This window comes from Aquarana catesbeiana, linkage group LG01 (genome assembly GCF_042186555.1).
Source record: "Aquarana catesbeiana isolate 2022-GZ linkage group LG01, ASM4218655v1, whole genome shotgun sequence".
Lineage (NCBI taxonomy): Eukaryota > Metazoa > Chordata > Amphibia > Anura > Ranidae > Aquarana > Aquarana catesbeiana.
In genome coordinates this window covers 256,329,669-256,357,655 of record NC_133324.1, presented here as the reverse complement: position 1 = coordinate 256,357,655, position 27,987 = coordinate 256,329,669, and the positions used below count along the sequence as shown (strand labels likewise).

Genomic DNA, 27,987 nt, shown 5'->3' with positions numbered 1-27,987 from the left:
TCTCCAAGACGCTTTTCCTTTTGGCGTTTTGGCAGAAAAAAAGCCTGGCACTTGTAAAAGTGTCTAAAGCTTTTACAAATTTTTAGGTGCCTTTACAGGCGTCAAGAGCTTGGACATAAATTAATTTAATTGGCCAGAATAATTTTTCTGGTTAGTGAAATGAAGAAACGCTCAAGTGCTAAAGGCGCCTAGCGTTTAGTCACATTTAAATGCATTCAGGCAGCATCAAGCGTTTTATCTGCCAAAATTCTACTGCTCCTGGACGCACTGGCAGTGGACTTTTTTTCCTGTCTCTAAAAGCCTCTGCCACTAAACACTGCTAAAAGCCTATGTGTGCATGGAGACATAGGATATCAAGCGGGGGAGTTTAGAGGCAAGAAAAAAAACGTCTGATGCCCCTAGGAGCAGCTGAAAAAACATCCAGTGTCCATGAGGCCTACATCTTATCAAATTGTATTAGAAACATAAGTGAAAAAGGTAGGATCAATAATACATTATAAAATATTAAATAGAGACTAGGACTAATGCCGCGTACACACGAGCGGACTTTCCGGCAGACTTAGTCCGATGGACCAGACTCCGTCGGACAATTAGATCATGTGTGGGCTCCAGCTGACTTTTTTTCCCCAAAATTCCGACGGACCTAGAAATAAAACATGTTTCAAATCTTTCCGACGGACTCGAGTCCGGTCGAAAAATCTGCTCATCTGTATGCTAGTCCGACGGACTAAAACCGACGCTAGGGCAGCTATTGGCTACTGGCTATCAACTTCCTTATTCTAGTCCGGTTGTACGTCATCACGTACGAATCCGTCGGACTTTGGTGTGATCGTGTGTAGGCAAGTCTGTTCGTTGGGAAAATCCGTTGGAAGTCCGCCGAAAGTCTGTCGGACCATTCCGGTCGAAAAGTCCACTCATGTGTACGCGGCATAAGGGTGCACTCACACTAGCACTTTCAACCAGTCCCAGGTGTGGTTCAGCCCCTTGGGCATGTACGTGTAGTGTGAGTGCTCCAAACCACTCCTGGGACCAGTTAAGCACACTGTGCCTGCAACCACTTGGACTAGGTGATCCCGGGTGCGGTTCACTTGTAAGCCAATGCGGTTTGCTGCAATGTGAGTACAAAACTGTGCTGGAGTACAGTCCTCTCCATAGAGAACTATACAGCGATACAGGGATCGCAGGTCTGGTTCCCGGGAACACTTCTGTGCAAACCAGCGAGGGAGTGAGCAGGGAGAGAATTTAACTTGGGCACGTTTCAGTTAAACTGACCCAAGTGTGAGTATATATCCTAGGATAATTATTGAACCTCAAATGGGAGGAGGTAGCAATATTTGGAAAAAAATAGACTATGTTAGAAACTATGTAACTATCTAAAAAAATGGAGATACTACCTTACCTATTACTACCATGTACTATAGTCTATTGAAAAGAAGTTTGGGGCAAAAGGATTTTTCTTGGTACCAACAAGGACATTACAACAAATAGAGGGTTTGAAAACATATACTTTTTATTACAAATATAATACAAAATAATTAAAAGATATTTCTAATAAAAATTATATGTTTTTAACCCTCTGTTGTAATATCCCTGTTGGTACCAAGAAAAATCCTTTTGCCCCAAACTTCTTTTCAATAAACTAATGTATAATATATAATTGCATTGAGCACAGCTCCCTACGCAATGCACTATAGTTATAATATAAGTATTATAAAATGTTTTAAAAATTATTATTTTATATATACTGTGTGTATATATATATATATATATATATATATATATATATATATATATATATATACACACACATGCAGACCAATTTGATGAGGTGTGCAGAGTATGGTCTGAGCACTGACAGGCTAACCCCCCCACCCCTTCAACCTCTGCAGCAATGCTGGCAGCACTCATACGTCTATTTCCCAAAGACAACCTCTGGATATGATGCTGAGCACGTGCACTCAACTTCTTTGGTCGACCATGGCGAGGCCTGTTCTGAGTGGAACCTGTCCTGTTAAACCGCAGTATGGTCTTGGCCACTGTGCTGCAGCTCAGTTTCAGGGACCTGGCAATCTTCTTATAGCCTAGGCCATCTTTATGTAGAGCAACAATTTTTTTTTTGTTCTTTGCCATGAGGTGCCATGTTGAACTTCCAGTGACCAGTATGAGAGAGTGAGAGTGATAACACCAAATTTAACACACCTGCTCCCCATTCACACCTGAGACCCTGTAACACGAACGAGTCCCATGACACGGGGGAGAGAAAATGTGTAATTGGGCCCAATTTGGACATTTTCACTTAGGGATGTACTCACTTTTGTTGCCAGCGGTTTAGATATTAATGGCTGTGTGTTGAGTTATTTTGAGAGGACAGCAAATTTACACTGTTATACAAGCTGTACACTCACTACTTTACATTGTAGCAAAGTGTTATTTCTTCAGTGTTGTCACATGAAAAGATAGAATAAAATATTTACAGAAATGTGAGGGGTGTACTCACTTTTGTGAGATAATGTGGATGCTTTGATACATTTTTTCTTTTACATGAAGTCTCCAAAAAACATGAAAGTGCAAACGTGCAAGCAACTGTACAGTATCGAGCATAGATCGCTCTTCCTCAGGCTTCTCTGGCTGTGTGTGAAAACCCTGATACAATCCCTCTCCTTTATCCACACCCAACAAGTTACCACACATGTATACAATCTAGTCATCACCACCAGTAACTAACGGCATCCGAAAGGTTTAACCCCCTCCATATTAAAGAGAACAAAAGTGACATTGTGAATCCATAGATAAACATATGTACAAAAAAAGACCTATATACATCTAATTACAAAAAATATCATTTAAATTTTACAGGATGTCCAAATCAGCAGCATAAAATGTCATCAAATGTTTTTATCAATCCAGTTCACAATAGTGCGGCCTCAGACTTCTTTACATACTGAACAAATAATTGATTGGCCAATTTCTCAAACGGGGATTCATTCCACTGGATCTAAAGAGAAACGTAAAACATATACATGTATCCATTACTAGGGTCCCTATATGTAAATTCTATAAAAATAAAAATAAATATAGATCATAGTCTCTCACAGAGACTATGATCTATATTTATTTTTATAGAATTTACATATAGGGACCCTAGTAATGGATACATGTCACAAATCAGCCCGAAACGTAATCTTTGTCTGAACAGATGATTGTAATGACTTTGTCTGCAATAATTCTACTTACTTTGTAATCTTTTCCCAAAGATTTGATGGAGTAAAGCAACAAATGTTTAAGTGCAGCAACCTTTGGAACTTTATTCTTATATATACAAGGTCGGTGGGAGGACCTGTTTGCTGGCACTAGATTGAAAGCTGTGTGCGGTTCTCCTCTACACTTCAACATATATATATATATATATATATATATATATATATATATATATATACACACACACACACAGTATATTCTATACTATATACTGTATACAGTATATACTTTATAGTGAAAAGGAAGACAGCACTGAATGTACAGCACGTGGATCTTGCTAAACAACACACTAACAGTCAATCTGTATGCTTACTGGCAGCATTTGACCAAGGGTCTATTGCTGGGTGCTGTTTTGCTTTAAAGCATATCTAAGGTCAAATTTTTTTTTGGTTTGAATAAAGAAAGAAGAGGTGAAGAAACATCTGAGTCAAACATACATTAAGCTGGAATAATTCTTATTGTTCTTATTCCTCCTGTATTAAATTGTATTGTAGCTGTACTCTTAGGTCTCATGTTGTAAAGCACTGTGCAGTGTTGGCGCTTTATAAATCCTGTATAATAATAATCACAGTAATGAACTTTTGTTCCTGCAGACCTTGAGCATAAATGAGTGCAGAATATTGAAGTCAGTAAGATGACACCAAGATTTTTAATTTTTGGTTTAAAGGTGATCATCTTCGTTCATGATTGTGCAAGTAGATCTGCAATTCACAAGAAAGAGTCCAGCAATTTCGTGCTGTTTCCAGCCTCATGGTTTCTCTAAAGGCCATCAGAAATGGCTAATTGGCAGAGGTGGCGCTGTAGGCGGGGAGGAGCATGCTTTTAAATACACAAGACATTAAATGTAAGCCCTGGTTTACACTGCTTTGCCTTGCCATGTGACACAAAGTCGCATTACAAATAAAAAAGCATTTATTTCAATGGCGGTCGTTACAGTAAATGCAACTCAAGTCACAGAAACTTTTGAAAGGTTCCTGAACTACTTTGATGCGACTTAGAGTCCCATAGACCACATAGATGTGGTATGAAAGTTGTAAGCAAGTCGCACTGCATGGGCTCTCAGCAGTGTGAACCGAGCCTAAGTGGTAGGTATGACACCTTATGGTTCCAACCAGTTCTCTTTAGGAGCCTACAACTTATCACAAACAAAAAAAAAAAGCATACTTTGCCATACCCAGTGTTTTGCTGCAATGTCTTTAATCTCGTTAGTAAATGCCACAGCAAATCTGGAGAGAAGAATAAGCAAAAAATGATTAAATGATACAACAAAACTCAAGTCACTTATTTTTTTTAACATTAGTCATATGAGAAAAACTATTAATGAGAAAGACAACATACTTATACTTAGATTCCATACACATATCTACTAAAGGGAATTTGGTCAGACCTAAGAGAAGACTAAATAGCCTAACGCAGTGGTTCTCAACTCCAGTCCTCGGGACCCACCAACAGGCCAGATTTTAAGTATTACCTTGGGGAGTTGCAGACTAGAATACTGCAATCACTGAGCAGCAAGTGATATCACCTGTGATGTATTTCAGCTATCTTGCAAACCTGGCCTGTTAGTGGGTCCTGAGGACTGGAGTTGAGAACCACTGGCCTAACGCTTTTTTACCAAAGAGGCTAAATATAACTAAGCATACCTGGTAGAATCTTTATGCTGCCTTCACACTGTTGAGGTGCTTTAAACATGTGCATTTTGCCAAGCAATAATGTGTATTGTGTTAGGGCAGACCATTCATTTGGAATGTCATTTTTTGCTTAACCACTTGACCTCTGGAAGATTTACTCCCTTCGTGACCCAGCAATTTTTTGCGATACGGCACTACGTTACTTTAACTGACAATTGCGTGGCTATGCAATGTTGTACACAAATAAAATTTATGTCATTTTTTTCCCCACAAATAAAGCTCTTTTTTAATTTGCAATATAAACAAAAAAAAAGACCGGCAATTTAAAAAAAAAAAAAAAAAAATATGTTTTACTTTCTGCTATAAAACCCATTCAATAAAAAAAATGTAAAAAATCAAAAGTCTTTATCAATTTAAGCCAATATGTATTCTGCTACATATTTTTGGCAAAGAAAATCCCAATAAGCATATATAGATTGGTTTGCACAAAAGTTATAGAATTTACAAACTATGGGATTTTTTTTTTTTACTAGTAATGGTGACTTATAGCGGGACTGCGATTTTGCGGCGAACATTCTGACACTGACATGTTTCGGGGACCAGTGACACTAATGCCCCGTACACACGGTCGGATTTTCAGACGGAAAATGTGTGATAGGACCTTATTGTCGGAAATTCCGACCGTGTGTGGGCTCCATCACACATTTTCCATCGGAATTTCCGACACACAAAGTTTGAGAGCTTGCTATAAAATTTTCTGACAACAAAATCCGTCGCACAAAGTGCCACGCGTGCTCAGAATAAATTAAGAGATGAAAGCTATTGGCTACTGCACCGTTTATAGTCCCGACGTACGTGTTTTACGTCACCGCGTTCAGAACGATCGGATTTTCTGACAACTTTGTGCGACCATGTGTATGCAAGACAAGTTTGAGCCAACATCCGGCGGAAAAAAATCCATGGATTTTGTTGTCGGAATGTCCGATCAATGTCCGACCGTGTGTACAGGGCATAATAGTGATAAGTGCTAAATAATATGCAGTCATTGGACTAATGACACTGGCTGCTGGGAAGGGGTTACATCAGGGGCGATCAAAGGGTTAACTGTGTGCCTAGCCAGTGTTTTACTATACTGTGGAAGGTGCTTTTACTAGGGGAAGAGATGGAATGTATTCCCTGCATTGCAGGGACACAAACTCCATCCCTTCCCCCCTCCTGTCAGAATGGCAATCTGCCTTGTTTACATTGGTAGATCACCATTCTGTCTCTCTGCCTAATGATCGGCGGGGGTGTCGGAGAACACTGAGTACCGTGCACCCACTGATCGGCTTCCTCTGTGTGTAATCACAGTGTAAGTGCACCCCGTACCCAGAAGTGTCAGATCACATATATGGACACGTGATCCGATGCACAGGTGCCGCCCTGTAGCAGTAAAACTGCTATGGGCAATGTTAACCACCTTAAGTGGTTAACATTGCACAACAGTGCATTACTCTGCATTGCTGTATGCTGCTACACATATCTGTCAGCAAAATGTGTTGGGAGTGCCACTGAAAATGAATGGAGCCACATTAGACAAAATGTATTTTCACATATTATGGTAGAGCTGCATGATTAATTGTTAAAAAATTATGATCTCGATTCAACCCCCCTCACGATCTTAATCCAGCATTTCCAGGATTCTTTGTAAACAGTGTCGAGCTGTTCTCTGCTCACTCACGGCTGTCAAAAAGAAAAAAAAACAGAGCCTCCAAAATGTTTATCAACATTGTGAGATAACTATAAACATTGTAACATTAAGTTCTTTTAGAATAGATCAAAGGGATGCACTTCTGTCTGTAAATGAGGTCAGTTTAACCACTTAAAGACTAATGCCCCGTACACACGGTCGGATTTTCCGATGGAAAATGTCCGATCGGAGCGTGTTGTCGGAAATTCCGACCGTGTGTGGGCTCCATCGGACATTTTCCATCGGATTTTCCGACACACAAAGTTGGAGAGCAGGAGATGAAATTTTCCGACAACAAAATCCGTTGTCGGAAATTCCGATCGTGTGTACACAAATCCAACGGACAAAGTGCCACGCATGCTCAGAATAAATAAAGAGATGAAAGCTATTGGCCACTGCCCCATTTATAGTCCTGACATACATGTTTTACGTCACCGCGTTTAGAACGATCGGATTTTCCGCCAACTTTGTGTGACCGTGTGTATGCAAGACAAGTTTGAGCCAACATCCGTCGGAAAAAATCCTAGGATTTTGTTGTCGGAATGTCCGAACAAAGTCCGACCGTGTGTACGCCCTATTAGCCTTTTTCTGACACTTGTTGCTTACAAGTTAACAATCAGTATTTTTTGCTAGAAAATTACTTAGAACTACCAAACATTATATATATTTTCTTAGCAGAGACCCTAGAGAATAAAATGGCGGTCATTGCAATATTTTATGTCACGCTGTATTTGTGCAACGGTCTTTCAAACACAATTTTTTTGGGAAAAAATACACTTCAATGAATAAAAATAAAACTAAACAGTAAAGTTAACCTAATTTCTATGAATAATGTGAGAGATGATGTTATGCCAAGATATGTGAGAAAAACGTGATCTTTAGTCTAAACAAAATAATTGGGATTCTCATTTTTTCCTGAATCGTGCAGCTCTATATTATGGTAATGCCTGTGTCACCATAGCGCAACAGTGGGAACCCAGCCTTACTGTTAATACTTTAAATTGCATAATAACAAGCAGCAGAGTCAGTCAGTTTACATTAAAACTCCCGCATCTGCTCTGTTCTCCTTTTTTAGTTTACATTAAAGCCTCCCAGCAGATACCTTCACATTACCCCCTCCAGCACCATACAAAGCACCCTGCAGTTTCTTCCTTCCCTCGTGAAGTATATGCATTTCCATGTTCCCATCGCATATAGTGCAAAGTATGTGACCTGATCACCGATCTTTAAGCCTAGACACTTATGAAGTGTGTGCATATGCTTAAAGCTGAACTTCAGGAACAAAAACCTCCATTTAAATATATTTATCAATAGACACAACAGATATACATTTACTTTATGTGCACCAAATGCCTTTGCAAACACACTTATTACCTTGTAAAAGTGACATCATCGCAGTGCTGTACGTAGCCTGTGCAGACAGCAGAGCTGTGGAATAAGGATGAGCTCCGGCGTGTTCGCATGGCGCACGTGCCGAGCCCGCCAGGAAGTCGGCACGGCGCAGCGCTAATCACAGGCAGGGAGACATTTCCCGATCTCTGCAGCCGCACATCGGGAAATGTCTCACTGCTTGTGATTAGCGCTGCGCCGTGCCGACTTCCTGGCGGGCTCGGCACGTGCGCCATGCGAACACGCCGGAGCTCATCCCTACTGTGGAAGGAGCCCAGTAGACCCCGCTCACTACAGGCTGCCTGCAAAAAACTACAGGAGGGGGTGGAGACAAGACCAGTCACTCTGCACAATGAGAGAGAGAGCAGCAATGACTGGTCTTTATTAAAAGAAACTCCTACACAAGGGCAGGAGTTCAAAAAAGAACACATGCACCTCTTGTATTTAAAGTAATTGAAAGCTTTCTGTTTTTTTTTTTTTTAATAACAAACATGTTATACTAACCTGCTCTATGCAACAGTTTTGCACAGAGTAGTCCCGACATAGGAGTATCTGGGGTCCTGTACCAGTGCTCCTGGCTCCTCCTTTTTTACGAGTGCCCCGAAAACCACCCTGCCTGCGTCTATATACACAGACAGAGTGGTTTGGCCCGCCCCCTGCTTCCTCGTCACAGACTTTGATTGACAGCAGCGGAAGTCAATGGATCCCGATGCGATCAATCTGCCTTGTGAGGAGAGAGAGAGCAGAAAGAGCTGCTGTTCTTGGGCTTAGCGCTGGATCGAGATTGGGCTCAATTAAGTATAAGGGGGCTTACCCTGGAGCTCAACTTTACAGAGGTTCTAAAAGAAGAAAGTTTTTTACCTTAATGCATTGTATGCATAAAGGTAAATACCTTCTGAACGCAGTATTCCCCCAGTCCCCCCTAATACTTACAGCGATGTGCATGAGAGCATTGGCTCTCCTGTGTCTTTCTTCCCTCACTGGCTCACACAGCAGCTGTCAATCACAGCCAGTGAGCCAATGAGGAGAGAGCAGACGGGAGGGGCCAAGCCACACTCTGTATGTGAATAGACAATACTCAATCACAGGAGCGTGGCCCGGGAACGAGCCTGCTCGAGTGCCCCCATAGCAAGAGGCTTGCTATTGGGGGGCACTCAAAAGGGGGGAGGAGCCAGGACAGCTGATGGGGGACCCAAAAATAAGAGGATCTGGGCTGCTCTGTGCAAAACCATTCCACAGAGCAGGTAAGTAGAACATGTTTGTTTAAAGAAAAAACTTTAGAATCACTTTAAGCAATCTGCAGCTATTCAAAAGCCACTATTCATATATAAACATCAGAAACAGCACTGGAGAAATGAATGTAACAATAAGCCGTATGTGCGGAAAAATTGTGGTGTCAGAAGTCTAATCCTATTTTCCATTTATCAATACACTTTCAGGTTTCCATCAATTTAATGTTCAGCTAGTTACATACGTTTCTGTTGCTTCTTAAAAACCACGTCAGACTAGTCTACCGCTACCTTTTTCACTACATGGTCCACTACATTAAAGTGTATCTGTGGTTATAGTGTAAAATCATAAATTCATTTTCACATTGTATTTCAAATATTTCTAGTCTACTGCTATTACTCTGAATGATCCTGAAGTCTATCTTTGTGAAGATTCCCACATATTTGTTTCTTTGCATTCTGTGACTATGCCCTGCTGATGCCCTGCTCTATGCACTATGCCCTGCTGATAGGCACTGTTGCGTCACACATTTCACAGAGCCCGCCTTCTGAACTACAGAGGAGCTGAGAGGAGGAGTTTCAGGAGACAGAGTCAGTACAGCAATCACTGCATGCAGGTAGTACGGTACCACGGGACATGTAGTCCTTAGAGATTAAAAGTAAACAATAGAGGAGAAGCTGCAAAGCACGCATGGAATGCAGGATGTTGTGGTAAGAGATGACCAGCAGACAGGCAAAACTCACAACACAAAAGAAGATTTTTTAAGTAAACCTATCCTGGATCTGTCAAAAATAAATATCTGTATTGTTATTAAAATGCTGATATTATAAAATGAAAGTGTGTGATGTGACCATAGAACTCCTTTAAAGAGAAACTCCACTTCTGTTGACAAAAAAAAAAAAACATTCCCCTCTGGGTGACAAGGATTTTAACAAACTTTGTTGCAGATTCCTACCTTTTGTTATTCTGAAAATATACTTGTGTCTGTGGCCATGTGGCAAAGTGAATCTTAGACCCCTTTCACACTGAGCCGCCCCGAGCGTCAGCGGTAAAGCGGCGCTATTTTTAGTGCCGCCTTACTGTCGTTTCAGCGGCGCGATTTTAACCCCCACTAGCGGCCGAAAAAGGGTTAAATCCGCCTGCAAAACGCTGCTGCAGTGGCACTTTGCCAGCAGTAAGGTGGCGCTGCCCCATTGTGGAGGAGCGGTGTATTCACATAAGCATGGTTTTGCCTAATTCATTACATGTAAACTGAATCACAAGTGAACACAGCCATCCCTGCAGACAGATGCTTCTAGAGTGGTCACAAATTTACTAGACAGAAGAAAGAATATCTTTAGATTTCTAGATATAACGTAACTAGGAAAATAAAAAAAAATGAAAACATGTCATCCCACAATAGGTGAGGGATGTCCCTTCTAGAACTAAATCACTTTCAGTTCCTCATCCATACCCACTATTTATATGTGCAGCTCAAGGCTTCCTGTTTCAACTTACAGTTACAGAGTTAAGTGGAAGTTCAGTCAAATTACGAACTATACTTAAAGTGATACTAAAGTCTTGCGCTTTTTTGCCTAAAAATAACAAACATGTTATACTTACCCGCTTTGTGTAGTGGTTTTGCACAGAGCAGCCCTGGTCCTCCTCTTCTTGGGTCCCTCATCAGGGTTCCTGGTCCCTCCCTCCTGCCGAGTGTCCCCAGAGCATGCAGCTTACCGTGCGTCCATTCAAACACGGAGCCACGGCTCGGCCCTGCTCCCTCTATCTCCTCATTGGCTCACTGACTTTGACAGCAGTGGGAGCCAATGGCCAATGTGCCCCAGTCAATCGGGAGAGAGTGTACCAGACAGCCGAGTCATATAATGCATAGAATGCATTAAGATAAACAACCTTCTGCCTTTAGAACCACTTTAAATCTACTACCTCCCCCTTCTAAGCCTATCCTATCTACCCTAGGAAAGGAAAGATCTGTATACTTACCTATTCTGAAGAGGAGAGATTGCCAACGGCTGCAGAGCCTGTGCAGTGACGTCACTCATAGGCTTACTATGGGGCGTCCATTGTCGGCTGTCCCTCCTCTACACTGAAGACAGTGCTGATCAGGTGACCGGACCGGAGTGCCCTCAGAATAGGTAAGTGTACAGATCTTTCCTTTCGCAGGGCAGTTAAAATAGGCTTAGACTAGGGATGGAAGTAGGCTTAAGAATAGTTAGCTTTGACTGACTCTCCACTTTAACCTCCTGCCAACTGTTCACAGTAAATATACTGCGTGTGGGCGGCAGGTGTGAGCTCGGCAACGTACATGTACGTTGCTAGCTTGCTTCTAGGTTTGACTGGACAAAGCACAAGTTTGGCAGCAGATTTCAGCCAATGATTTTGGCTGAAACCTGCTGATCAGCTGTGTCCAATTACACACAGAGTTCTGTGTTTACACACAAAACTCTATGTACATTAAACAGCGATCTGGCTATTTCCTCTTCCTGAAAAGCAGGAAGAGAAAACAGCCAGAAGAATAAGTAAAAGCAGCACACATTACGCTTGTTAGACACACAGTTAACCCCTTGATTGCCCCTTGATGTTAACCTTTTCCTAGCCAGTGTCATTAGTACAGTGTCAGGGTACAGTGTTATCACTGATCACTGTATTAGTGTCACTAGCAACGTCGGTGTCAATTAGTGACCCTCCCAGCCAGTGTTTGTTAGCGCCAGATTGCCAGCCACACTATCACATTCACACTATAAATCTCTGATCACTGCCATTACAGTATAGCCTCTATAGCTGCATACATTTCAGTATATATACCAGTTTGTAGACGCTATAAATTTCACACAAACCAATTAATATACGCTTATTGGGATTTTTTTTTATCAAAGCCATGTAGCAGAATACATTTTGGCCTAAATTTATTAAGAATTTTTTATTTTTTTAATTGGATATGTTTTAAAACAGAAAGTAGAAAATATAGTTTTATATAGATATATATATATTTTTTTGTTTATATAATAAAAAAACCCAGTGATGATTAACCCCTTCAGCCCCGGAAGGTTTTACCCCCTTAATGACCAGGCCATTTTTTGCGATACGACACTGCGTTATTTTAACTGACATATGCGTGGTCGTGTGACGCTGTACCCAAATAAAATTAATGTTCTTTTTTTCCCACAAATAGAGCTTTCTTTTGGTGGTATCTGATCACCTCTGCGGTTTTTATTTTTTGTGCTAGAAACAAAAAAGACTGAACATTTTGAAAAAAATTATATTTTTTACTTTTTGCTATAAAACATTATTATTATAACACTAGGGTTGTCAGTGTGTTTTTTTTATTAATATTATTTTTACAATGTAACCTTTTAAATATTTATTACAATTCTTTTTTTTTTTTTATCAGCCCTGTTGGTGGGCTTTGGTGAGATATCAGGGGTCTTAACAGACCCCTGACATCTACCCTTTAAAAACAGGGAGAGGGACTGAGGACACAGATTCCCGAGTCCCTTTCTCTGTAGCCTTAGCTGCACTGGAAATGAATGGACAGGAGAGAGTGGCTCCTCTCCATTCATAAACCGAAGCATTGTAAACAGAGTTTACAGAGACTATTCATTCGGAAAAGGAAGGAGCCAGTAAATTACAGATTTACCGACTCCTTCCTCCGCATCCTGAAAGATCCAGGACAGAGGGGGGAGCGAAGCACGGAGGGGGGACAGGAGAACGGAGGGGGGGGAAAAGGAGAACGGAGGGGGGAGCCGAGCACAGAGGGGGGACAAGAGAATGGAGGGGGGGGAACAGGAGAACGGAGGGGGGAGCCGAGCACGGAGGAGGGACAGGAGAGCGGAGGGGGGGAGCGGAGCAAGGAGGGGGACAAGAGAACAGAGGGGAGAGCCGAGCACGGAGGTGGGAGCGGAGGAGCATGGAGGAGGACATAGAGGGGGACTGGAAGAGGCTATGGGGACAGTCAGGGATGATCGGTGTGGTGGTGGGGAGAGTTATAAGCACTGATCCCCCTGTATAGATTTCGATATAGCAGCTGAAAGCAGCTGAAAGCCGCAGGGGGGAAGGAGGAGAAGCTGCTATATTGAAATCTATCCAGGGGATCGGTGCTTGTAACTCCCCCCACCGCCGCACCGATCACCCCTGACTGCCCAGGTATCAGATCAAGCATCGGGAGCCTTTGCACGAGTACAAGTACTCGCACAAATGCTCGGTATCAGTATCGGGACAACCCTAAAAAAAATGTAAAAAATCGAATTTCTTCATCAATTTAGGCCAATATGTATTCTGCTACATATTTTTGATAAGAAAAATCCCAATAAGCATATATTTATTGGTTTGTGCAAAAGTTATAGCATCTACAAACTATGGTATATATTTATTGCATTTTTATTTATTTTTATACTAGTAATACTAGTAACGGTAGCGATAAGTGAGTTTTAGCGGGAGTGCCACATTGCTGCGGACAAATCTGACACAAAGTGACACGAATACAGTGATCAGTGTTAAAAAAAATGCACTGTCATTGTACTAATGACACTGGCGGGAAAGGGGTTAACATCGGCAATCAGAGGGTTAATCTGCTCCTAGGAAGTGCTTTCTAACTGTGTGGGGGATGCTTTGACTGGGGGAAGAAAGAGATCCGTGTTCCTGCTTAGCAGAAACACAAGATTTCCATCCTCCCCTCTCACAGAACGGCGGTCTGCCTTGTTTACATAGGCAGACCGTCATTCTGCCTCTCCTGAGAATGATCGGCGTGTCCCGGTGGACATCGCGTCTGCTGGAGAAGCTGATTGGCTCAATCACAGCGGAAGCGGGTCGCCAGCGGCGCTCGCGCCACAGACCCAGTGCACAAAATCACGTGCAGGTACGTAATTTTGTGCAGGAGGGCCGCCCTGCCGCAGTATATATGCTTGAGGTGGTCCTTAACAGGTTAAATACCATCGCAAGTCGCATCAAAGTGGGACCAAAGTAGTGCAGGGGCTACTTTGAAGTCGCACAGATATAAACGGTACTCAGTGGAAATCATAGGATGCGACTTGCAGTGCCAAGTCGCATGACAAGTCACACTAGTGGAAACCGAGCCTAAAAAACTGAATTTAAAGAAGGCAAATGCTGACCGCTATCAGTTTCCAGGGACAAATAAACGAAACTCAAAAACTCTCAGTGCTTCTGAATGAGTCTATTAAAAAACTGACATACAGTCCCTCCCACTTGAAGTGCGCACGCTGCCCCTGAAAGCAGAAGCATTCACATTCTTTTGAAATGACGAAAAGCTAAAAAAAGGGGAAGTTATTATATATAGTGAAAACTGAGTAACTAAATGAATAAAAGAGATCTCTTGATGTTCTCACAGCAAGCAGACATTTCACATACAGAAAGACATACGTCAAACTTGTTTTAGTGTAATAAAGCTGAACTCCACTTAGATATTTAAAAAAACACAATTGAACTACCTGTAAAGACCAGCATTTGACTTAAAACGGTATTAAACCCAAAAACAAAAATGGATTATATTGCAACCTTCCAAATCCTAGATGTGGTGGTTGCATTGGTTTTCTTTTCTAGGCTTAGGAGTACAGGGGGCACATTTAGACAGCAGTATTGTCAGTGTGGGGGGAGGGCAGTTATACAAACAGTTACAGCGACAGTTTTGGGATAAAGGTTTTACATGAATAAAGCTGATCATTTTAAGCACCCCTGTCAGTGCTAACTGGTTTGTATCAACACTCTTAACTGATACATCTTTAAGAGAGCTTGTTCTGCTGAACAACAGACTTATTAGCAGGATCACCAGGTGAAAAGAAAGAAAATAAAGCCTAAAAAAGAAAACTAATACAACCATTAAATTCACCATTAAGCTCCTAAACTTGAGCTTAAAAGCGTTTGGTGTTTTTTTTTTTTTTTACAAAGCTCCTAAACTCAACTCCGTATTAGCCTACAGTATGTGTCCATGTACACATAGGTTTTTACCAGAGTTTAGGAGCTGCTGCGTCTAGGTGAATTTTAACCTCCCTCTCCTGAGAGCGGGAGAATAGCGTTTAGGATAGGAACGTTTTGACCACTGGCCGCGGGAAAAACGCAAAATACGGCACAACTGCGACAACATTTTGCCACGATTTTGCAAAGGTTTTAAGTTTTCCTGAGGCCGTGGTAATTGTAGGCATGATGGCTATGAAGCCTAAGAATTGGTAAGCCGCAATATAATAAATGTTTGCTTTGGGGTTTAATACTGTTTTAATTCAGTCTCCTGTAATCACCATATAAACAGCACTCTCTAGGAGAGAAAAGGCAGTTCTTGGGGTCAAAGCGCTGCACCTTTTGTGTTGTATATTTGTATGTGGGTGTATGATCAAACCAACCAAGTGGTGCTGGCTGCCAGCGTTATAGTTTTCTAGCCAAGCACAGATATTATTTTATTTTTTTTTAGTACATGGGGTGAGTCGGGTGTTCTACGTTCACATGTCCTGACAAAAAATGATGCTAACAGAAGGAGAGAGCAGAGAGAAGACCTTATCAGTCTTTTGCTGCTCCTGCATTGTCTGTTCACAAGGTAGGTGTGGGGAGGTTACTTAGCTGTGTAGTTTAAAGTGGTTGTAAGCCCTTCCATATACCCAGTGAAGTGACTGGCCTGTGGATACACAGAGATGAAACAAATCCTCCTACATAAGTTGTATCTGTCTATCTGCAGTCTTCTCTGTTCTACATCCATTCAAAGTGCTGAATTATAAAGCTTGTCTGAAAGTTACAAATAGGGGGAGAAGAGATGCAGTTACACACTTCAGGGCTCACTCTGTGAGCTGATTGGAGGGAAGGAACACACCCCCTCCACACAGGAACAAAGCTGAGGCAGTCATTCAGAGATCCCTCCCCTGTCACCATTTTTCTCTTGGTGTCAGGAAAACTTCTCAGAAGTGATTCATGCTGATAGCAGAGGAAGGAAGCAGCAGACAGGAATTACTTTTAGGCCCCATTCACACCTGAGCGTTTTGTAGCTTCAAGCCTGAAGCTACAAAACGCTGGAGGGGAAAAAAACAATTATTCTCTATGGAGATGGATCTCCACTCCAAAATGCCTGAAGCCAATATCTCCAAAGCGCCTGAAGCTCAAACAAGTCCTAGAACTTTTTTTAAGGCAGATTTGGGCATTTTTTCTGCTTTTTTTGGTGACCTTTTGACCTGTACAAAATCGCGGCAAAAACGCTGTAGAATCGCTCAAATTTCTGCCTGAAACCAGTACGCTCAGGTGTGAATGGGGCCTTAGTGCTCTGGATTGAGACAAGTACACACTATAGAGGGATATGCTCTGTTTATATTTCATGTCTGAGGTTTACAATCACTATAACTGCAGAAGAAAAAAGTCAAAGCGTCCAGACTGGCTGTGCTGTGTTGTAAATCTAAGGATTGGATAGATAGAAATACAAATCATTTAGTAGGTAATACAAATCCCATATACTCTAATTGTGTATTTAGTCATTTGCCTAGAGTGCAGTTTTAAGTGTTAATAAAAGAATAATAAAAGTAAAATCAATGCACTGAAAAAACAGGATGGGGACGCATACAAGTGACTAGGTGAACAATGTCACCACCAGCAGTGAACTTGACATTTCACATAGAATGGGAAATGAACGTGTCACAGCTTATTCCTGGCGTGAGGAAAGTCTGCATAGCATGTTCTAGCTGAACATGAAGCACAGCTGTTGGGCTGAGTCAACAATAAAAAACCTTAAATTACCTGGCATCTTCAAGGACAGCTCCCATAACCCTGTATTTCTCTTCATTTTTCACATCTTCATTGATGTCTGTCCCACCAAATACCGCCCCAAAAGGAATTCCATTTCCTTTAACACAACAATAAAACATTTTATTTGGTAACCTTAGCTGTACAAACACATGCAACAACGTCCAGATTATCTGTTAATTAAAAATATTGTCTCCAAGTACCAACAAAATTGACACTGTTCTAGGGGGGAGGTGGCCAGCAGCACTGAAGGGGGACCTGAAAATAAGGGGATCGAAGCTGCTCTGGGCAAAACCATTGCATAGAGCAGGTAAGTATAACATGTTCCTTAATTAAAAAAAACAACAAAACTTTAATACCACCATGTCCACACCAATCCGCACAGTAAAATGATCAATTTTACAGTCCAGGTTGGTGCCTGTTCATTTGTTAACGAAAGACAGTATTTACTTTTTTTTTTTTTGCTTTCAGGAGAGATGTCCAACCTTGTACGCAAACAGAGTGGGGTTGATTTACTAAAACTAGAGAGTACAAAATGTGGCGCAGCTCTGCATGTTAGCCAATCAGCTTCTAACTTCAGCTTGTTCAATTAAGCCAGCGATAGACGGTTTGAATCTCGGTCGGTTCAGCAGGAATCAGCAGAGATTCGAACCATGTATGGGCAGATTGAATGCACCCAAGTTGATGGATTGATCAACATGTATACAACCAGCCTGCCGAATGTTGCATGAGATTATTGCTAGTGGCTATAATAGCCGCTAGCAGTAATCACTGTGTTCTCCCACTGGGAGAATACAATGGCTACGCGGGAGGGATTTGAACAAATTTTGAACGATTGAACGATTTTCCTTTCTGCAATACATGGGCCGCACACTGATACCCAAACCAGCATAAATATAACTAGAGGATTAACAACATATAGTCTTGTCTGTCCACCTCCTGCTCCAATGTGTCTCCCCATTAAGGGCTTAATCATAGAGGCATGTAGACAAGTGGCACAGCTGTGTGGGGATGCACCTGATGGGAGCTGGAGGAACAGAGAGAGAAGCAAGTTTGGACCGGCAAAGCTACTACCGATTTTACCTTCCCTATGCTATGTAAGAGCAAGATGGCGCACCAAGAAGGATAGCTGGGTCTTACGTAGGGCTGCAACTAACGATTATTTTCATAATTGATTAGTTGGCCGATTATTGTTCGATTAATCGGTTAATAACCTTAAGCCCGGGTTCACACCACAACGGGCTGCGGATCGCACAGGAGCGCTGTGCGTCCCTGTTCATCGTTTCAGGGACAAATCAGGGCAGATTCTATGCCTGAATTCGGCCCTGAAACGAATAGGGAGCCAGTCACATTCTCCTGCTATGCGAATTAGAGGTGCAGAAACGCACCTCTAATTCGCATAGGTGTGAACCCGGGCTAAAAAAAAAAAGTGTGGTGTATAATTTAGTTAATATGTAAAATTTAAAAAAAGGCAATTTATTCCTAAATATCTCTATACGCAGGGGTAAATATAAATAACCAACTATATGGATAGAGAGCAAAATCTCTAATCCACTCTGAGAATAACAGACAGAAGGGATGTACTCTACTGTATATACTATTAAAGGGTGAATCTGGTAAATATCATCAGACTCAGATCACATTTTTTTTTATTTAAAGACTGTTTTGCAGATTTTCAAACAGAACAGTAATATTATATGCTGGCCATACAAAAACAATGTCTTCCTTAAAAAAAAAATATGTCATTTTAAGAACGATCATTCCATTTTCTAATCGTTTGTGTGGTCAAATCGACGTTTGTTTTCAACCACAGTGATGGGAAAATTTAGAAATAATAGAAAATTTCTTGGTCAAAGGAATTTTCAGACAGTGTATGTGGTTTTCTTTCAGAAATTACATTCATTTTAAAAACAGAATGTTAAAAGCAAGTGAAAATTTCGAACAATCTTTCATTCAGCGAATGTACAAAGATTTTTCGCATGAATATTTTCATCTGAAAATTGATCCGTGTGGCCAGCATAAGGCTCGGTACACACCTATGCAGTTTGTTTTTGATTAGTTTATGCAGTGCTTTTTGCTGTGATGATTTTTGCACACGCGATTTTTCTGCAATTTGCATTTTTGCTTTTTTTTTTATGCCTTTTTTTTGGCCAATTTGTTGTTGGCCAGATTAAAAAATACAAATTGCTGCAAAAACGCACTACATGCTTTTCTGCAGCTTCTCCATTGAAGTATATTAAAAAAAAAAAAGCACTGTTTTGCGTTGGAAAGGGTCAAGGACCTTTTTCAAATACACAGCAGCTGAAAAAAGCATAGATGTGAACGCTAAATGAACTGTAGTGCGTTTCTGCAAAAAGCACCAAAAAAAACATGGGTGGGAACCAGGCCTAATGCCGTGTACACACGAGCGGACTTCTCGCTGGACTGAACTCCGAAGAACTTTTAGACGGAGTTCAGACGAAACGGACTTGCCTACAGACGATCCCACTAAAGTCCGATCGTTTCGAACGTGATGACGTATGACCGGACTAGAAGAGGAAGTTCAATAGCCAGTAGCCAATAGCTGCCCTTGCGTCGTTTTTGGTCCATCGGACTAGCATACAGACGAATGTTTTTTTCGATAGGTATCGAATCCGTCGGAAAGATTTGAAACGTTCTATTTCTAAGGTCCGTCAGATTTTTCAACAGAAAAGGTCCGATGAAGCCCACAAACGATTGGAATGTCCAAGGGATTCGTTCTGTCGGACCTTTTCTGCCGGAAGGTCCGGTCGTGTGTACGCGGCATAAGACATTTAGTAACATAATGGAGTTAATAAAAAAAAAAAAATATTAGCCCTTCATAGTATAAAAAGAACAAATAATCGCTACTGTAAGGGGTTAGTTTTTTACTGTGCAACAGGGAAAGTAATATTTACAGTAGCGATTATTTGCTCTTTTTGTACTATAAAGGGCTATTTTTAGTTTTTTTAACCCCATTATGTTACTGGCCGATTAATCGATTATGAAAATAGTAATCGATTAATTTCATAATCGATTAGTTGTTTCGGCCCTAGTCTTACGGGGCAGACTAGAACAAGGTTTTTTTCACTTTGTGCATGGGTGAGTTATTTATGAGTGGATTGTTTTATATTTGGCAGTAGAGTTGGCAAACGAAAGAGTTGATTTAAGTACTCATGCAGAAAATAAATGTTAAAAGTTATTAGCACCATCAAGCACATTAATGGGAGACTGTTTAGCAAATATAGAGACAAAACAAGATTATAGACATAAGGACAGGTTGTAAATCTCAATTAAGAGAGCAGTAATGTCATTAACACATTCTTGTGTTGGTTAGCTGTGTGTGCCCTGACCACTTTGTATACCAAAGCATTTATCCCATGCATATTTAATATAATTATAATGGTGCAGGCTTTCTTTAGCAAACAGAAATCTGAATAAATCAAATTCAGGCCTTCGTGTTCATTATAATTATTTATTTATTTTTTTGTCCTAGCTATTTTAGGTTAATTTGTAAATTGCAGCTTAGCATAACATTTCTTTATAAGACTACCAGCAAAAGTATGTCTATATTCTTACAAAAAAATTCTAGTGTTACAAATGTTAAATACAATGTAGTCTGAGTAAAAAAATGTATAAGGCCCCTTTCACACAGACTTTCCAATCAAGTCTGCCTGTCAGTTTTTCAGGCAGACCTGATCGGACACTCCATTCACCTCTATGGAGCAGTAAATGTCAGTGGTGACATGTCTGCTGACATCCACCGATATCCGATCCTGTGCGTAAAATCCAGATGGATGGTGACCCTATTTTCCATCCGTCTGGAGGATCAGATTAGATGGTATCGGATAAAAATGGACAGGTGGTCTGTTTTCATCCGATCACCCCAAAAAGGAGAGAGGGGCTCTGACAGGTCCATCTCAGCACAGTGAGCAGAGACAGACCTGTCATCTACTTGATCAGCAGAGCGATCTCCCGCTGAGCAAAGCGGAGTCCACCAGCGCTCGTGTGAAAGAGCCCTAATACAGTTTACATTTTGCAGCTGTATGCAGTTTGGTGAATAATTGTGCCATTACAGTGCCTTCAGACTGATGTGTTGGTACCACAGGAGCAGTGCAGTGTAACCGCGGTTTTGGTGCGAATGACATATTTAGTCAGGTTGAAAAAAGACAACAGTCCATCCAGTTCAACCCACGGAGGGAAAAAAAAAAAAAACACACACACACAAACCTCCATATACACAATCCTATACCCACAGCTGACCCAGAGGAAGGCAAAAAAAAACACCCAATAAAGCATGATTTAATTTGCTCCAGCAGGAAAAAAAAAAACAACTCCTTTCTGATCCCTCAAAAGGCTGAATTACAGTGGGGATGGAAAGTATTCAGACCCCCTTAAATTTTTCACTCTTTGTTATATTGCAGCCATTTGCTAAAAATCATTTAAGTTTATTTTTTTCCCCAATAATGTACACACAGCACCCCATATTGACAGAAAAACACAGAATTGTTGAAATTTTTGCAGATTTATTAAAAAAAGAAAAACTGAAATATCACATGGTCCTAAGTATTCAGACCCTTTGCTCAGTATTTAGTAGAAGCACCCTTTTAATCTAATACAGCCATGAGTCTTTTTGGGAAAGACGCAACAAGTTTTTCACACCTGGATTTTGCGGATCCTCTGCCATTCCTCCTTGCAGATCCTCTCCAGTTCTGTCAGGTTGGATGGTAAACGTTGGTGGACAGCCATTTTTAGGTCTCTCCAGAGATGCTTAATTAGGTTTAAGTCAGGGCTCTGGCTGGGCCATTCAAGAACAGTCACGGGGTTGTTGTGAAGCCACTCCTTCGTTATTTTAACTGTGTGCTTAGGGTCATTGTCTTGTTGGAAGGTAAACCTTCGGCCCAGTCTGAGGTCCTGAGCACTCTGGAGAAGGTTTTCGTCCAGGATATCCCTTGGCCACATTCATCTTTCCCTCGATTGCAACCAGTCATCCTGTCCCTTCAGCTGAAAAATGCCCCCACAGCATGATGCTGCCACCACCATGCTTCACTGTTGGGACTGTATTGGACAGGTGATGAGCAGTGCCTGGTTTTCTCCACACATACCGCTTAGAATTAAGGCCAAAAACTCCATGCAGGCTTTCATGTGTCTTGCACTGAGGAGAGGCTTCCGTCTTGCACTGAGGAGAGGCTTCCGTCGGGCCACTCTGCCATAAAGCCCTGACTGGTGGAGGGCTGCAGTGATGGTTGACTTTCTACAACTTTCTTCCATCTCCCGACTGCATCTCTGGAGCTCAGCCACAGTGATCTTTGGGTTCTTCTTTACCTCTCTCACCAAGGCTCTTCTCCCCCGATAGCTCAGTTTGGCCAGACGGCCAGTTCTAGGAAGGGTTCTGGTCGTCCCAAACGTCTTCCATTTAAGGATTATGGAGGCCACTGTGCTCTTAGGAACCTTAAGTGCAGCAGAAATTTTTTTGTAACCATGGCCAGATCTGTGCTTTGCCACAATTCTGTCTCTGAGCTCTTCAGGCAGCTGGACTCAAATGAAGGTGTAGAACCATCTCAAGGATGATCAGAAGAAATGGACAGCACCTGAGTTAAATATATGAGTGTCACAGCAAAGGGTCTGAATACTTAGGACCATGTGATATTTCAGTTTTTCTTTTTTAATAAATCTGCAAAAATGTCAACAATTCTGTGTTTTTCTGTCAATATATGGTGCTGTGTGTATATTCATGAGGAAAAAAAAAATTAACTTAAATGATTTTAGCAAATGGCTGCAACATAACAAAGAGTGAAAAATTTAAGGGGTTCTGAATACTTTCTGTCCCCACTGTATCTGCACTTTCTCAAAGAGTTTGGTTAGGTCCTGCAGTTTTACTGTGCTCTCTAAAAGCATACCAAAGATGCAGCATGCAGGAGTTTTGGTGTGTTTTCAGAAAGTGCACCAAAGCCACAGGACCTAATATAACTCTATGGGAAAGCAAAGCTAACCAGCACCAAATCCACGGGTACACTGCACTCACTATTCCTGCACCGCATCAATCTGAAAGCCATATCTTTGTGAATGAAGAACCGTAACAGTATATTGGTGGTCAACGCAGAAATGTGAGGTACAGTGGAGTAGTGTGTGGGTAAAGAAGCAGTCAGTGGAGAAATATACAGGATGCAGTGGTGATCAGTGTAGAAATGCACGGGTGCAATAGTGATCAATGCAGAGATGCACAGATACAGTGGTAATCAGTGCAGAAATGTATAGATGTAATGGTGGTCAGTGCAGAAATGCACAAGTGCAGTGGTGATCAGTGCAGAAATGCATAGATGTAGTGGTGATCAGTGTAGAAATGCACAGATACAGTAGTGATCAGTGCAGAAATGTATAGCTGTAGTGGTGGTCAGTGCAGAAATGCACAGGTGCAGTGGTGATCAGTGTAGAAATGCACAGATACAGTGGTGATCAGTGCAGAAATGCAAAGATGTAGTGGTGATCAGTGTAGAAATGCACAGATACAGTGGTGATCAGTGCAGAAATGCATAGATGTAGTGGTGATCAGTGTAGAAATGCACAGGTGTAGTGGCGATCAGTGCAGAAATGCATAGATGTAGTGGTGATCAGTGCAGAAATGCATAGATGTAGTGGTGATCAGTGTAGAAATGCACAGGTGTAGTGGCAATCAGTGTAGAAATACATAGATCTAGTGGTGATCAATGCAGAAATGCACAGATACAGTGGTGATCAGTATACAAATGCACAGGTGCAGTGGCGATCAGTGTACAAATGCACAGATACAGTGGTGATCAGTGTAGAAATGCAGAGATGTAGCGGTGATCAGTGTAGAAATGCATAGATGTAGCGGTGATCAGTGTAGAAATGCATAGATGTAGTGGTGATCAGTGTAGAAATGCACAGGTGTAGTGGCGATCAGAGCAGAAATGCATAGATGCAGTGGTGATCAGTGTAGAAATGCACAGACGTAGTGTTGATCAGTGTAGAAATGCACAGGTGTAGTGGCGATCAGAGCAGAAATGCATAGATGCAGTGGTGGTCAGCGTAGAAATGCATAGGTGCAATATTGATCAGTGCAGAGAAACACAGATACAGTGGTGATCATTGTATAAATGCATAGATGTAGTGGTGGTCAGTGCAGAGGTGATCGGTGCTGAATTGCAGTTATGAGTACAGCAATGCACAAGAGCAGATCAGTGCAGAGATGCATGTATGTAGTGGTGGTCAATGGAGTAATGCACGGGGTACAGTGGTGATCAGTGTAGAAATGCACAGGTGCAGTGATCAGTGTAGAAATGCACAGGTGCAGTGATCAGTGTAGAAATGCACAGGTGCAGTGGTGATCAGTGTAGAAATGCATAGATGCAATAGTGATCAGTGCAGAGAAGCACAGATACAGTGGTGATCAGTGCAGAAATGCACAGATGTAGTGGTGACCAGTGCAGAATAGATAGACCAGGAAAAGCACATTTTTGCTTACTTGATCCTCCATACTGCAAGGTTCCCGCAGCCTCTTCTCTCCTGCACTCCGGTAGTCAAATGGGAAAAGGGGGGGGGGGACAAGCGAGCGCCCCATCCTGAACCATACCAGGACACATGCCCCCACAACCCTGGGCTATGGAAGCCTGCAGGCAGGGGGCTTATCGGAATCTGGATGCCCCCTTTAACAAGGGGGCCCCCAGATCCTGCCCCCCCCCATGTTAATAAGTATCGGGTACATAGTACCACTACCCATTTACCAAAAAAGGTTCTTATATATGTATGGGCCGGAGCCACCTGGCGACGTCATGGACTGATGCATGCTGGGATGCTGGGTTGGTGACTTTACAAGGGGGTGGTGCCACCAGGTGGCCCCGCCTTTACCTATATAAGAACTGTCAAACAGCAAGCCTGGCATTCAACGGTTTGCCTTAGTTGACAGTGGAGCGACTTATTTTTCTTTTCCGGGTCAGTGGTGGTGGTTGGAGCCCACACCCCAGAGTTGTGGGGAAGCTATGGTGCTTTGGGGGCCCCCTGCCCCAAAGTACCCACCCCCCCATGTTGAGGGCATGTGGCTTGGTTCAGGAATGGGGTGGCACTCACCCCCCCCCCCCCTTTCCTGGCCTGTCAGGCTGCATGCTCAGATAAGGGTCTGGTATTGATTTTGGGGGGACCACATGCCATTTTTTTCTTTTATTTTCTAAAGCCCACAATGGTATTATATTATTAGCAATTTAAATGTCATATCATGTATTTTTTTTTTTTTTTTTAGAAATGTCATTTTTGCTGCAGCATATTCTGTACATGCTACAGATGTGCCACTTTACAGGCAGACTAAGGGAACCCCCCAGGCACTATATTTAAAGGGATTTTTCATGTTTATTGTTGCACTTTATTAAAATCACTGCTCCCGTAAAAGCTATTTACCTTTAACTAAATGTTTACATTGATACATGTCCCCTAGGGCAGTACCTGGACCCCAATTATGGCCAATTACTTGCATATAAGCCTTTAAAATGGGGACTTTTGCTTTTTCAAGCTCAGCTCCCATAGGTTTCAATGGGATTCACCATTCAGGTCAGAACTTTTTCTCTGTTCAGGAATTCTGTGCCAAGCGAACAGGGGGGTGTTCAGCCCATCTCTACTTCTAGCAAGTAAAAAATAACCACAATATGTTACCCAGCAATAATTTTCCAGCTTTGTACAAATGGATGACCAGCCCAGCATCAAACCTCTTCTGGGAAATAAGTTTTGCCACTTCTAATGGGCTCTCCAAACTAGAGGCGTCTCGGAGATCACACTCATGTCCTGCAGCTTCAAGATGACTCCTGAATGGCAAAGAAAACAGATAATATCACAACTTAGACAGATACAGGGCTTTGTTTAGACTAGTGCGATTTTAGATGTGACTTGACTCCCACAGAATCACATGACAATAGAAATCACATGGTACTCAGCATTGTGTGATTTTGGCAAAGGTCTTTGTCCTACTTTGGTGGCATTTTTTAATGATTTTGGCCCCATAGAATATGCAAACAACTTCAAAGCAGGATCCAAGTTGCACTACATAATCATATTGAAAGGTGGATCAAAATCGGATGACAGCAGTGTGAACCTATCCTAAGGCAAAGTTTACACTGGCAGTGAAAGTAGGCATATGGTGGCAGGATATCACCACCTTGATTTTCTAATTGTCACAAACAATGAGCAGGTGTCTCCTCCTTTTATCTAGTACTCTTCCTTTGTTTTAAACTATGGGGATTGCAGCAAGAGGACAAAGACTTCATTTTCCACATCCGTAAGAGTGACAGGTATATGAGTAGGCTCAGACACGCTTCAATTCCCGCAGGAATAACTGCAGCATTAAAAAAATGGGAGTCTTGTACTAGTCTAAAATGAATACTGATAAGACCATGATTAGACGTACACAAGAATGTATTTTCCAGTAGGCCGTCTGCCATTTTAATTGCTTGAAAATATTGTTGCCATTTTTTTTCTTTTAGACAGGACTTGCTCTTTCATGAAAACAATCATGTTTCTAAGGTGACTTTCCAACATAGCTTATAGTACAAAAGTTAACCTTTGACAGATTACCGTGACCCCACTTTTTTCTGAATATTTCGTTTTAAAATGTTGCATTAAAAAGCTTTCAGCGTTCAGCCTTGTTCAACAATAAATATAAGGATAAAAATTCTCTATTTTATCCTACAGCAGGGGTCTCAAACTCAAATTACCACTGGGCCACTGGACAAGTTTTCATATCCCATGGGGGCCGCATGCAAACTTTCAAACTTCAAAAACAACATTAAACTATATACAGTGGTAGTTACTGCAGCCTCTTTGTGCCCATCTAATTCAGCCTCATCAGTGCCCACCAAATGCAGCCTCACTGTGCAGCCTCAATGCAGCCTTATCATTGCCCACCAAATGTAGCCTCACTGTGCCCATCAAATACAGCCTCACTGTGCCCATCAAATTCATCCTTATCAGTGTCCACCAAATGTAGCTTCACTGTGTCCATCAAATACAGCCTCACCAGTGCCCATCAAATGCAGCCTCACCAGTGCCCATCAAATGCAGCCTCACCAGTGCCCATCAAATGCAGCCTCACCAGTGCCCATCAAATGCAGCCTCACCAGTGCCCATCAAATGCAGCCTCACTCTGCCCATCAAATGCAGCCTCACTGTGCTCATCAAATGCAGCCTCACCAGTGCCCATCAAATGCAGCCTCACCAGTGCCCATCAAATGAAGCCTACCAGTGCCTGGATCACACAGAGCGGCAATCTCCCAATGTGTCACGGAGCTTGGATTTGAATTAACCGGGCGGCCACTGTAACAAAGTCCCACCTCTTAGACTGGCTCCTATGATACACATCACACTGACACTGAATTTCCCGGGAATTGGATCAGTGTGCCACCTATCACAGGAGCCGGTCTAGGAGGCGGCACTTTGTTACAGCTCCGCTAAAACAATTCAGACCCAAGCTCTGTGACACAGCAGGAGATCCCTGCTGTGACGTACACAAGGAGAGGAGGAAGGAGAGAAGGAGTGTGGCACTTGAGCTTCAGCAGCGCCTCCCCCCCGCCCCAGCTGGCAGCCAGGATCGGCCCTGGGCACCACTGCAGCCACAGCTCAAAGCAGCCCCAGGGCAGGCGGCCTAATGGGAAATTTCCTGCTATCCTGGTAGGCTAGTCCGGCCCTGATCCTGGTGGACCAGACCTGTGAGCCATTTGTAACCGGTCCGGGCCGGTACTTCGAGAACCCTGTCCTACAGCAAACTTAAAGTGTTTGTAAAGGCAGAAGGTTTTTTATCTTAATGGATTTTATGCATTAGGATAAAAAGCATTCTGTGTGCAGCAGCCCCCCTCAGCCCCCCTAATACTTACCTGAGAACTCTCTCTATCCAGCGATGTTGTAGGATTGTCCTGGCTGCCCAAGACTCCCCTCCTCATTGGCTGAGACAGCAGCGCTATGCCATTGGTTCCCTCTGCTGTCAATCAAAGTCAGTCAGCCAATGAGAAGAGAAAGAGGGCGGGGCCA

General features: G+C 42.2%; 1 protein-coding gene across 5 annotated transcripts in view; it reads right to left on the bottom strand.

The window, feature by feature from the left end:
• The window catches only part of GLT1D1 (glycosyltransferase 1 domain containing 1), a 168,027-nt gene that overhangs the window by 120,294 nt on the left and 19,746 nt on the right, over positions 1 to 27,987 (bottom strand). For all 5 annotated transcript variants that reach the window (XR_012243962.1, XM_073628015.1, XM_073628023.1 and 2 more), the window contains exons 2-4: positions 25,624 to 25,772; positions 16,957 to 17,062; positions 4,433 to 4,484 (exon numbers count right to left, since the gene is read on the bottom strand). Coding sequence is in view for 4 of the 5 variants with exons in the window: in XM_073628015.1 (XP_073484116.1) it covers positions 4,433 to 4,484; positions 16,957 to 17,062; positions 25,624 to 25,772 (307 nt within the window). In the remaining variant the exon portion in view is untranslated. The remainder of the gene's footprint in view (positions 1 to 4,432; positions 4,485 to 16,956; positions 17,063 to 25,623; positions 25,773 to 27,987) is intronic.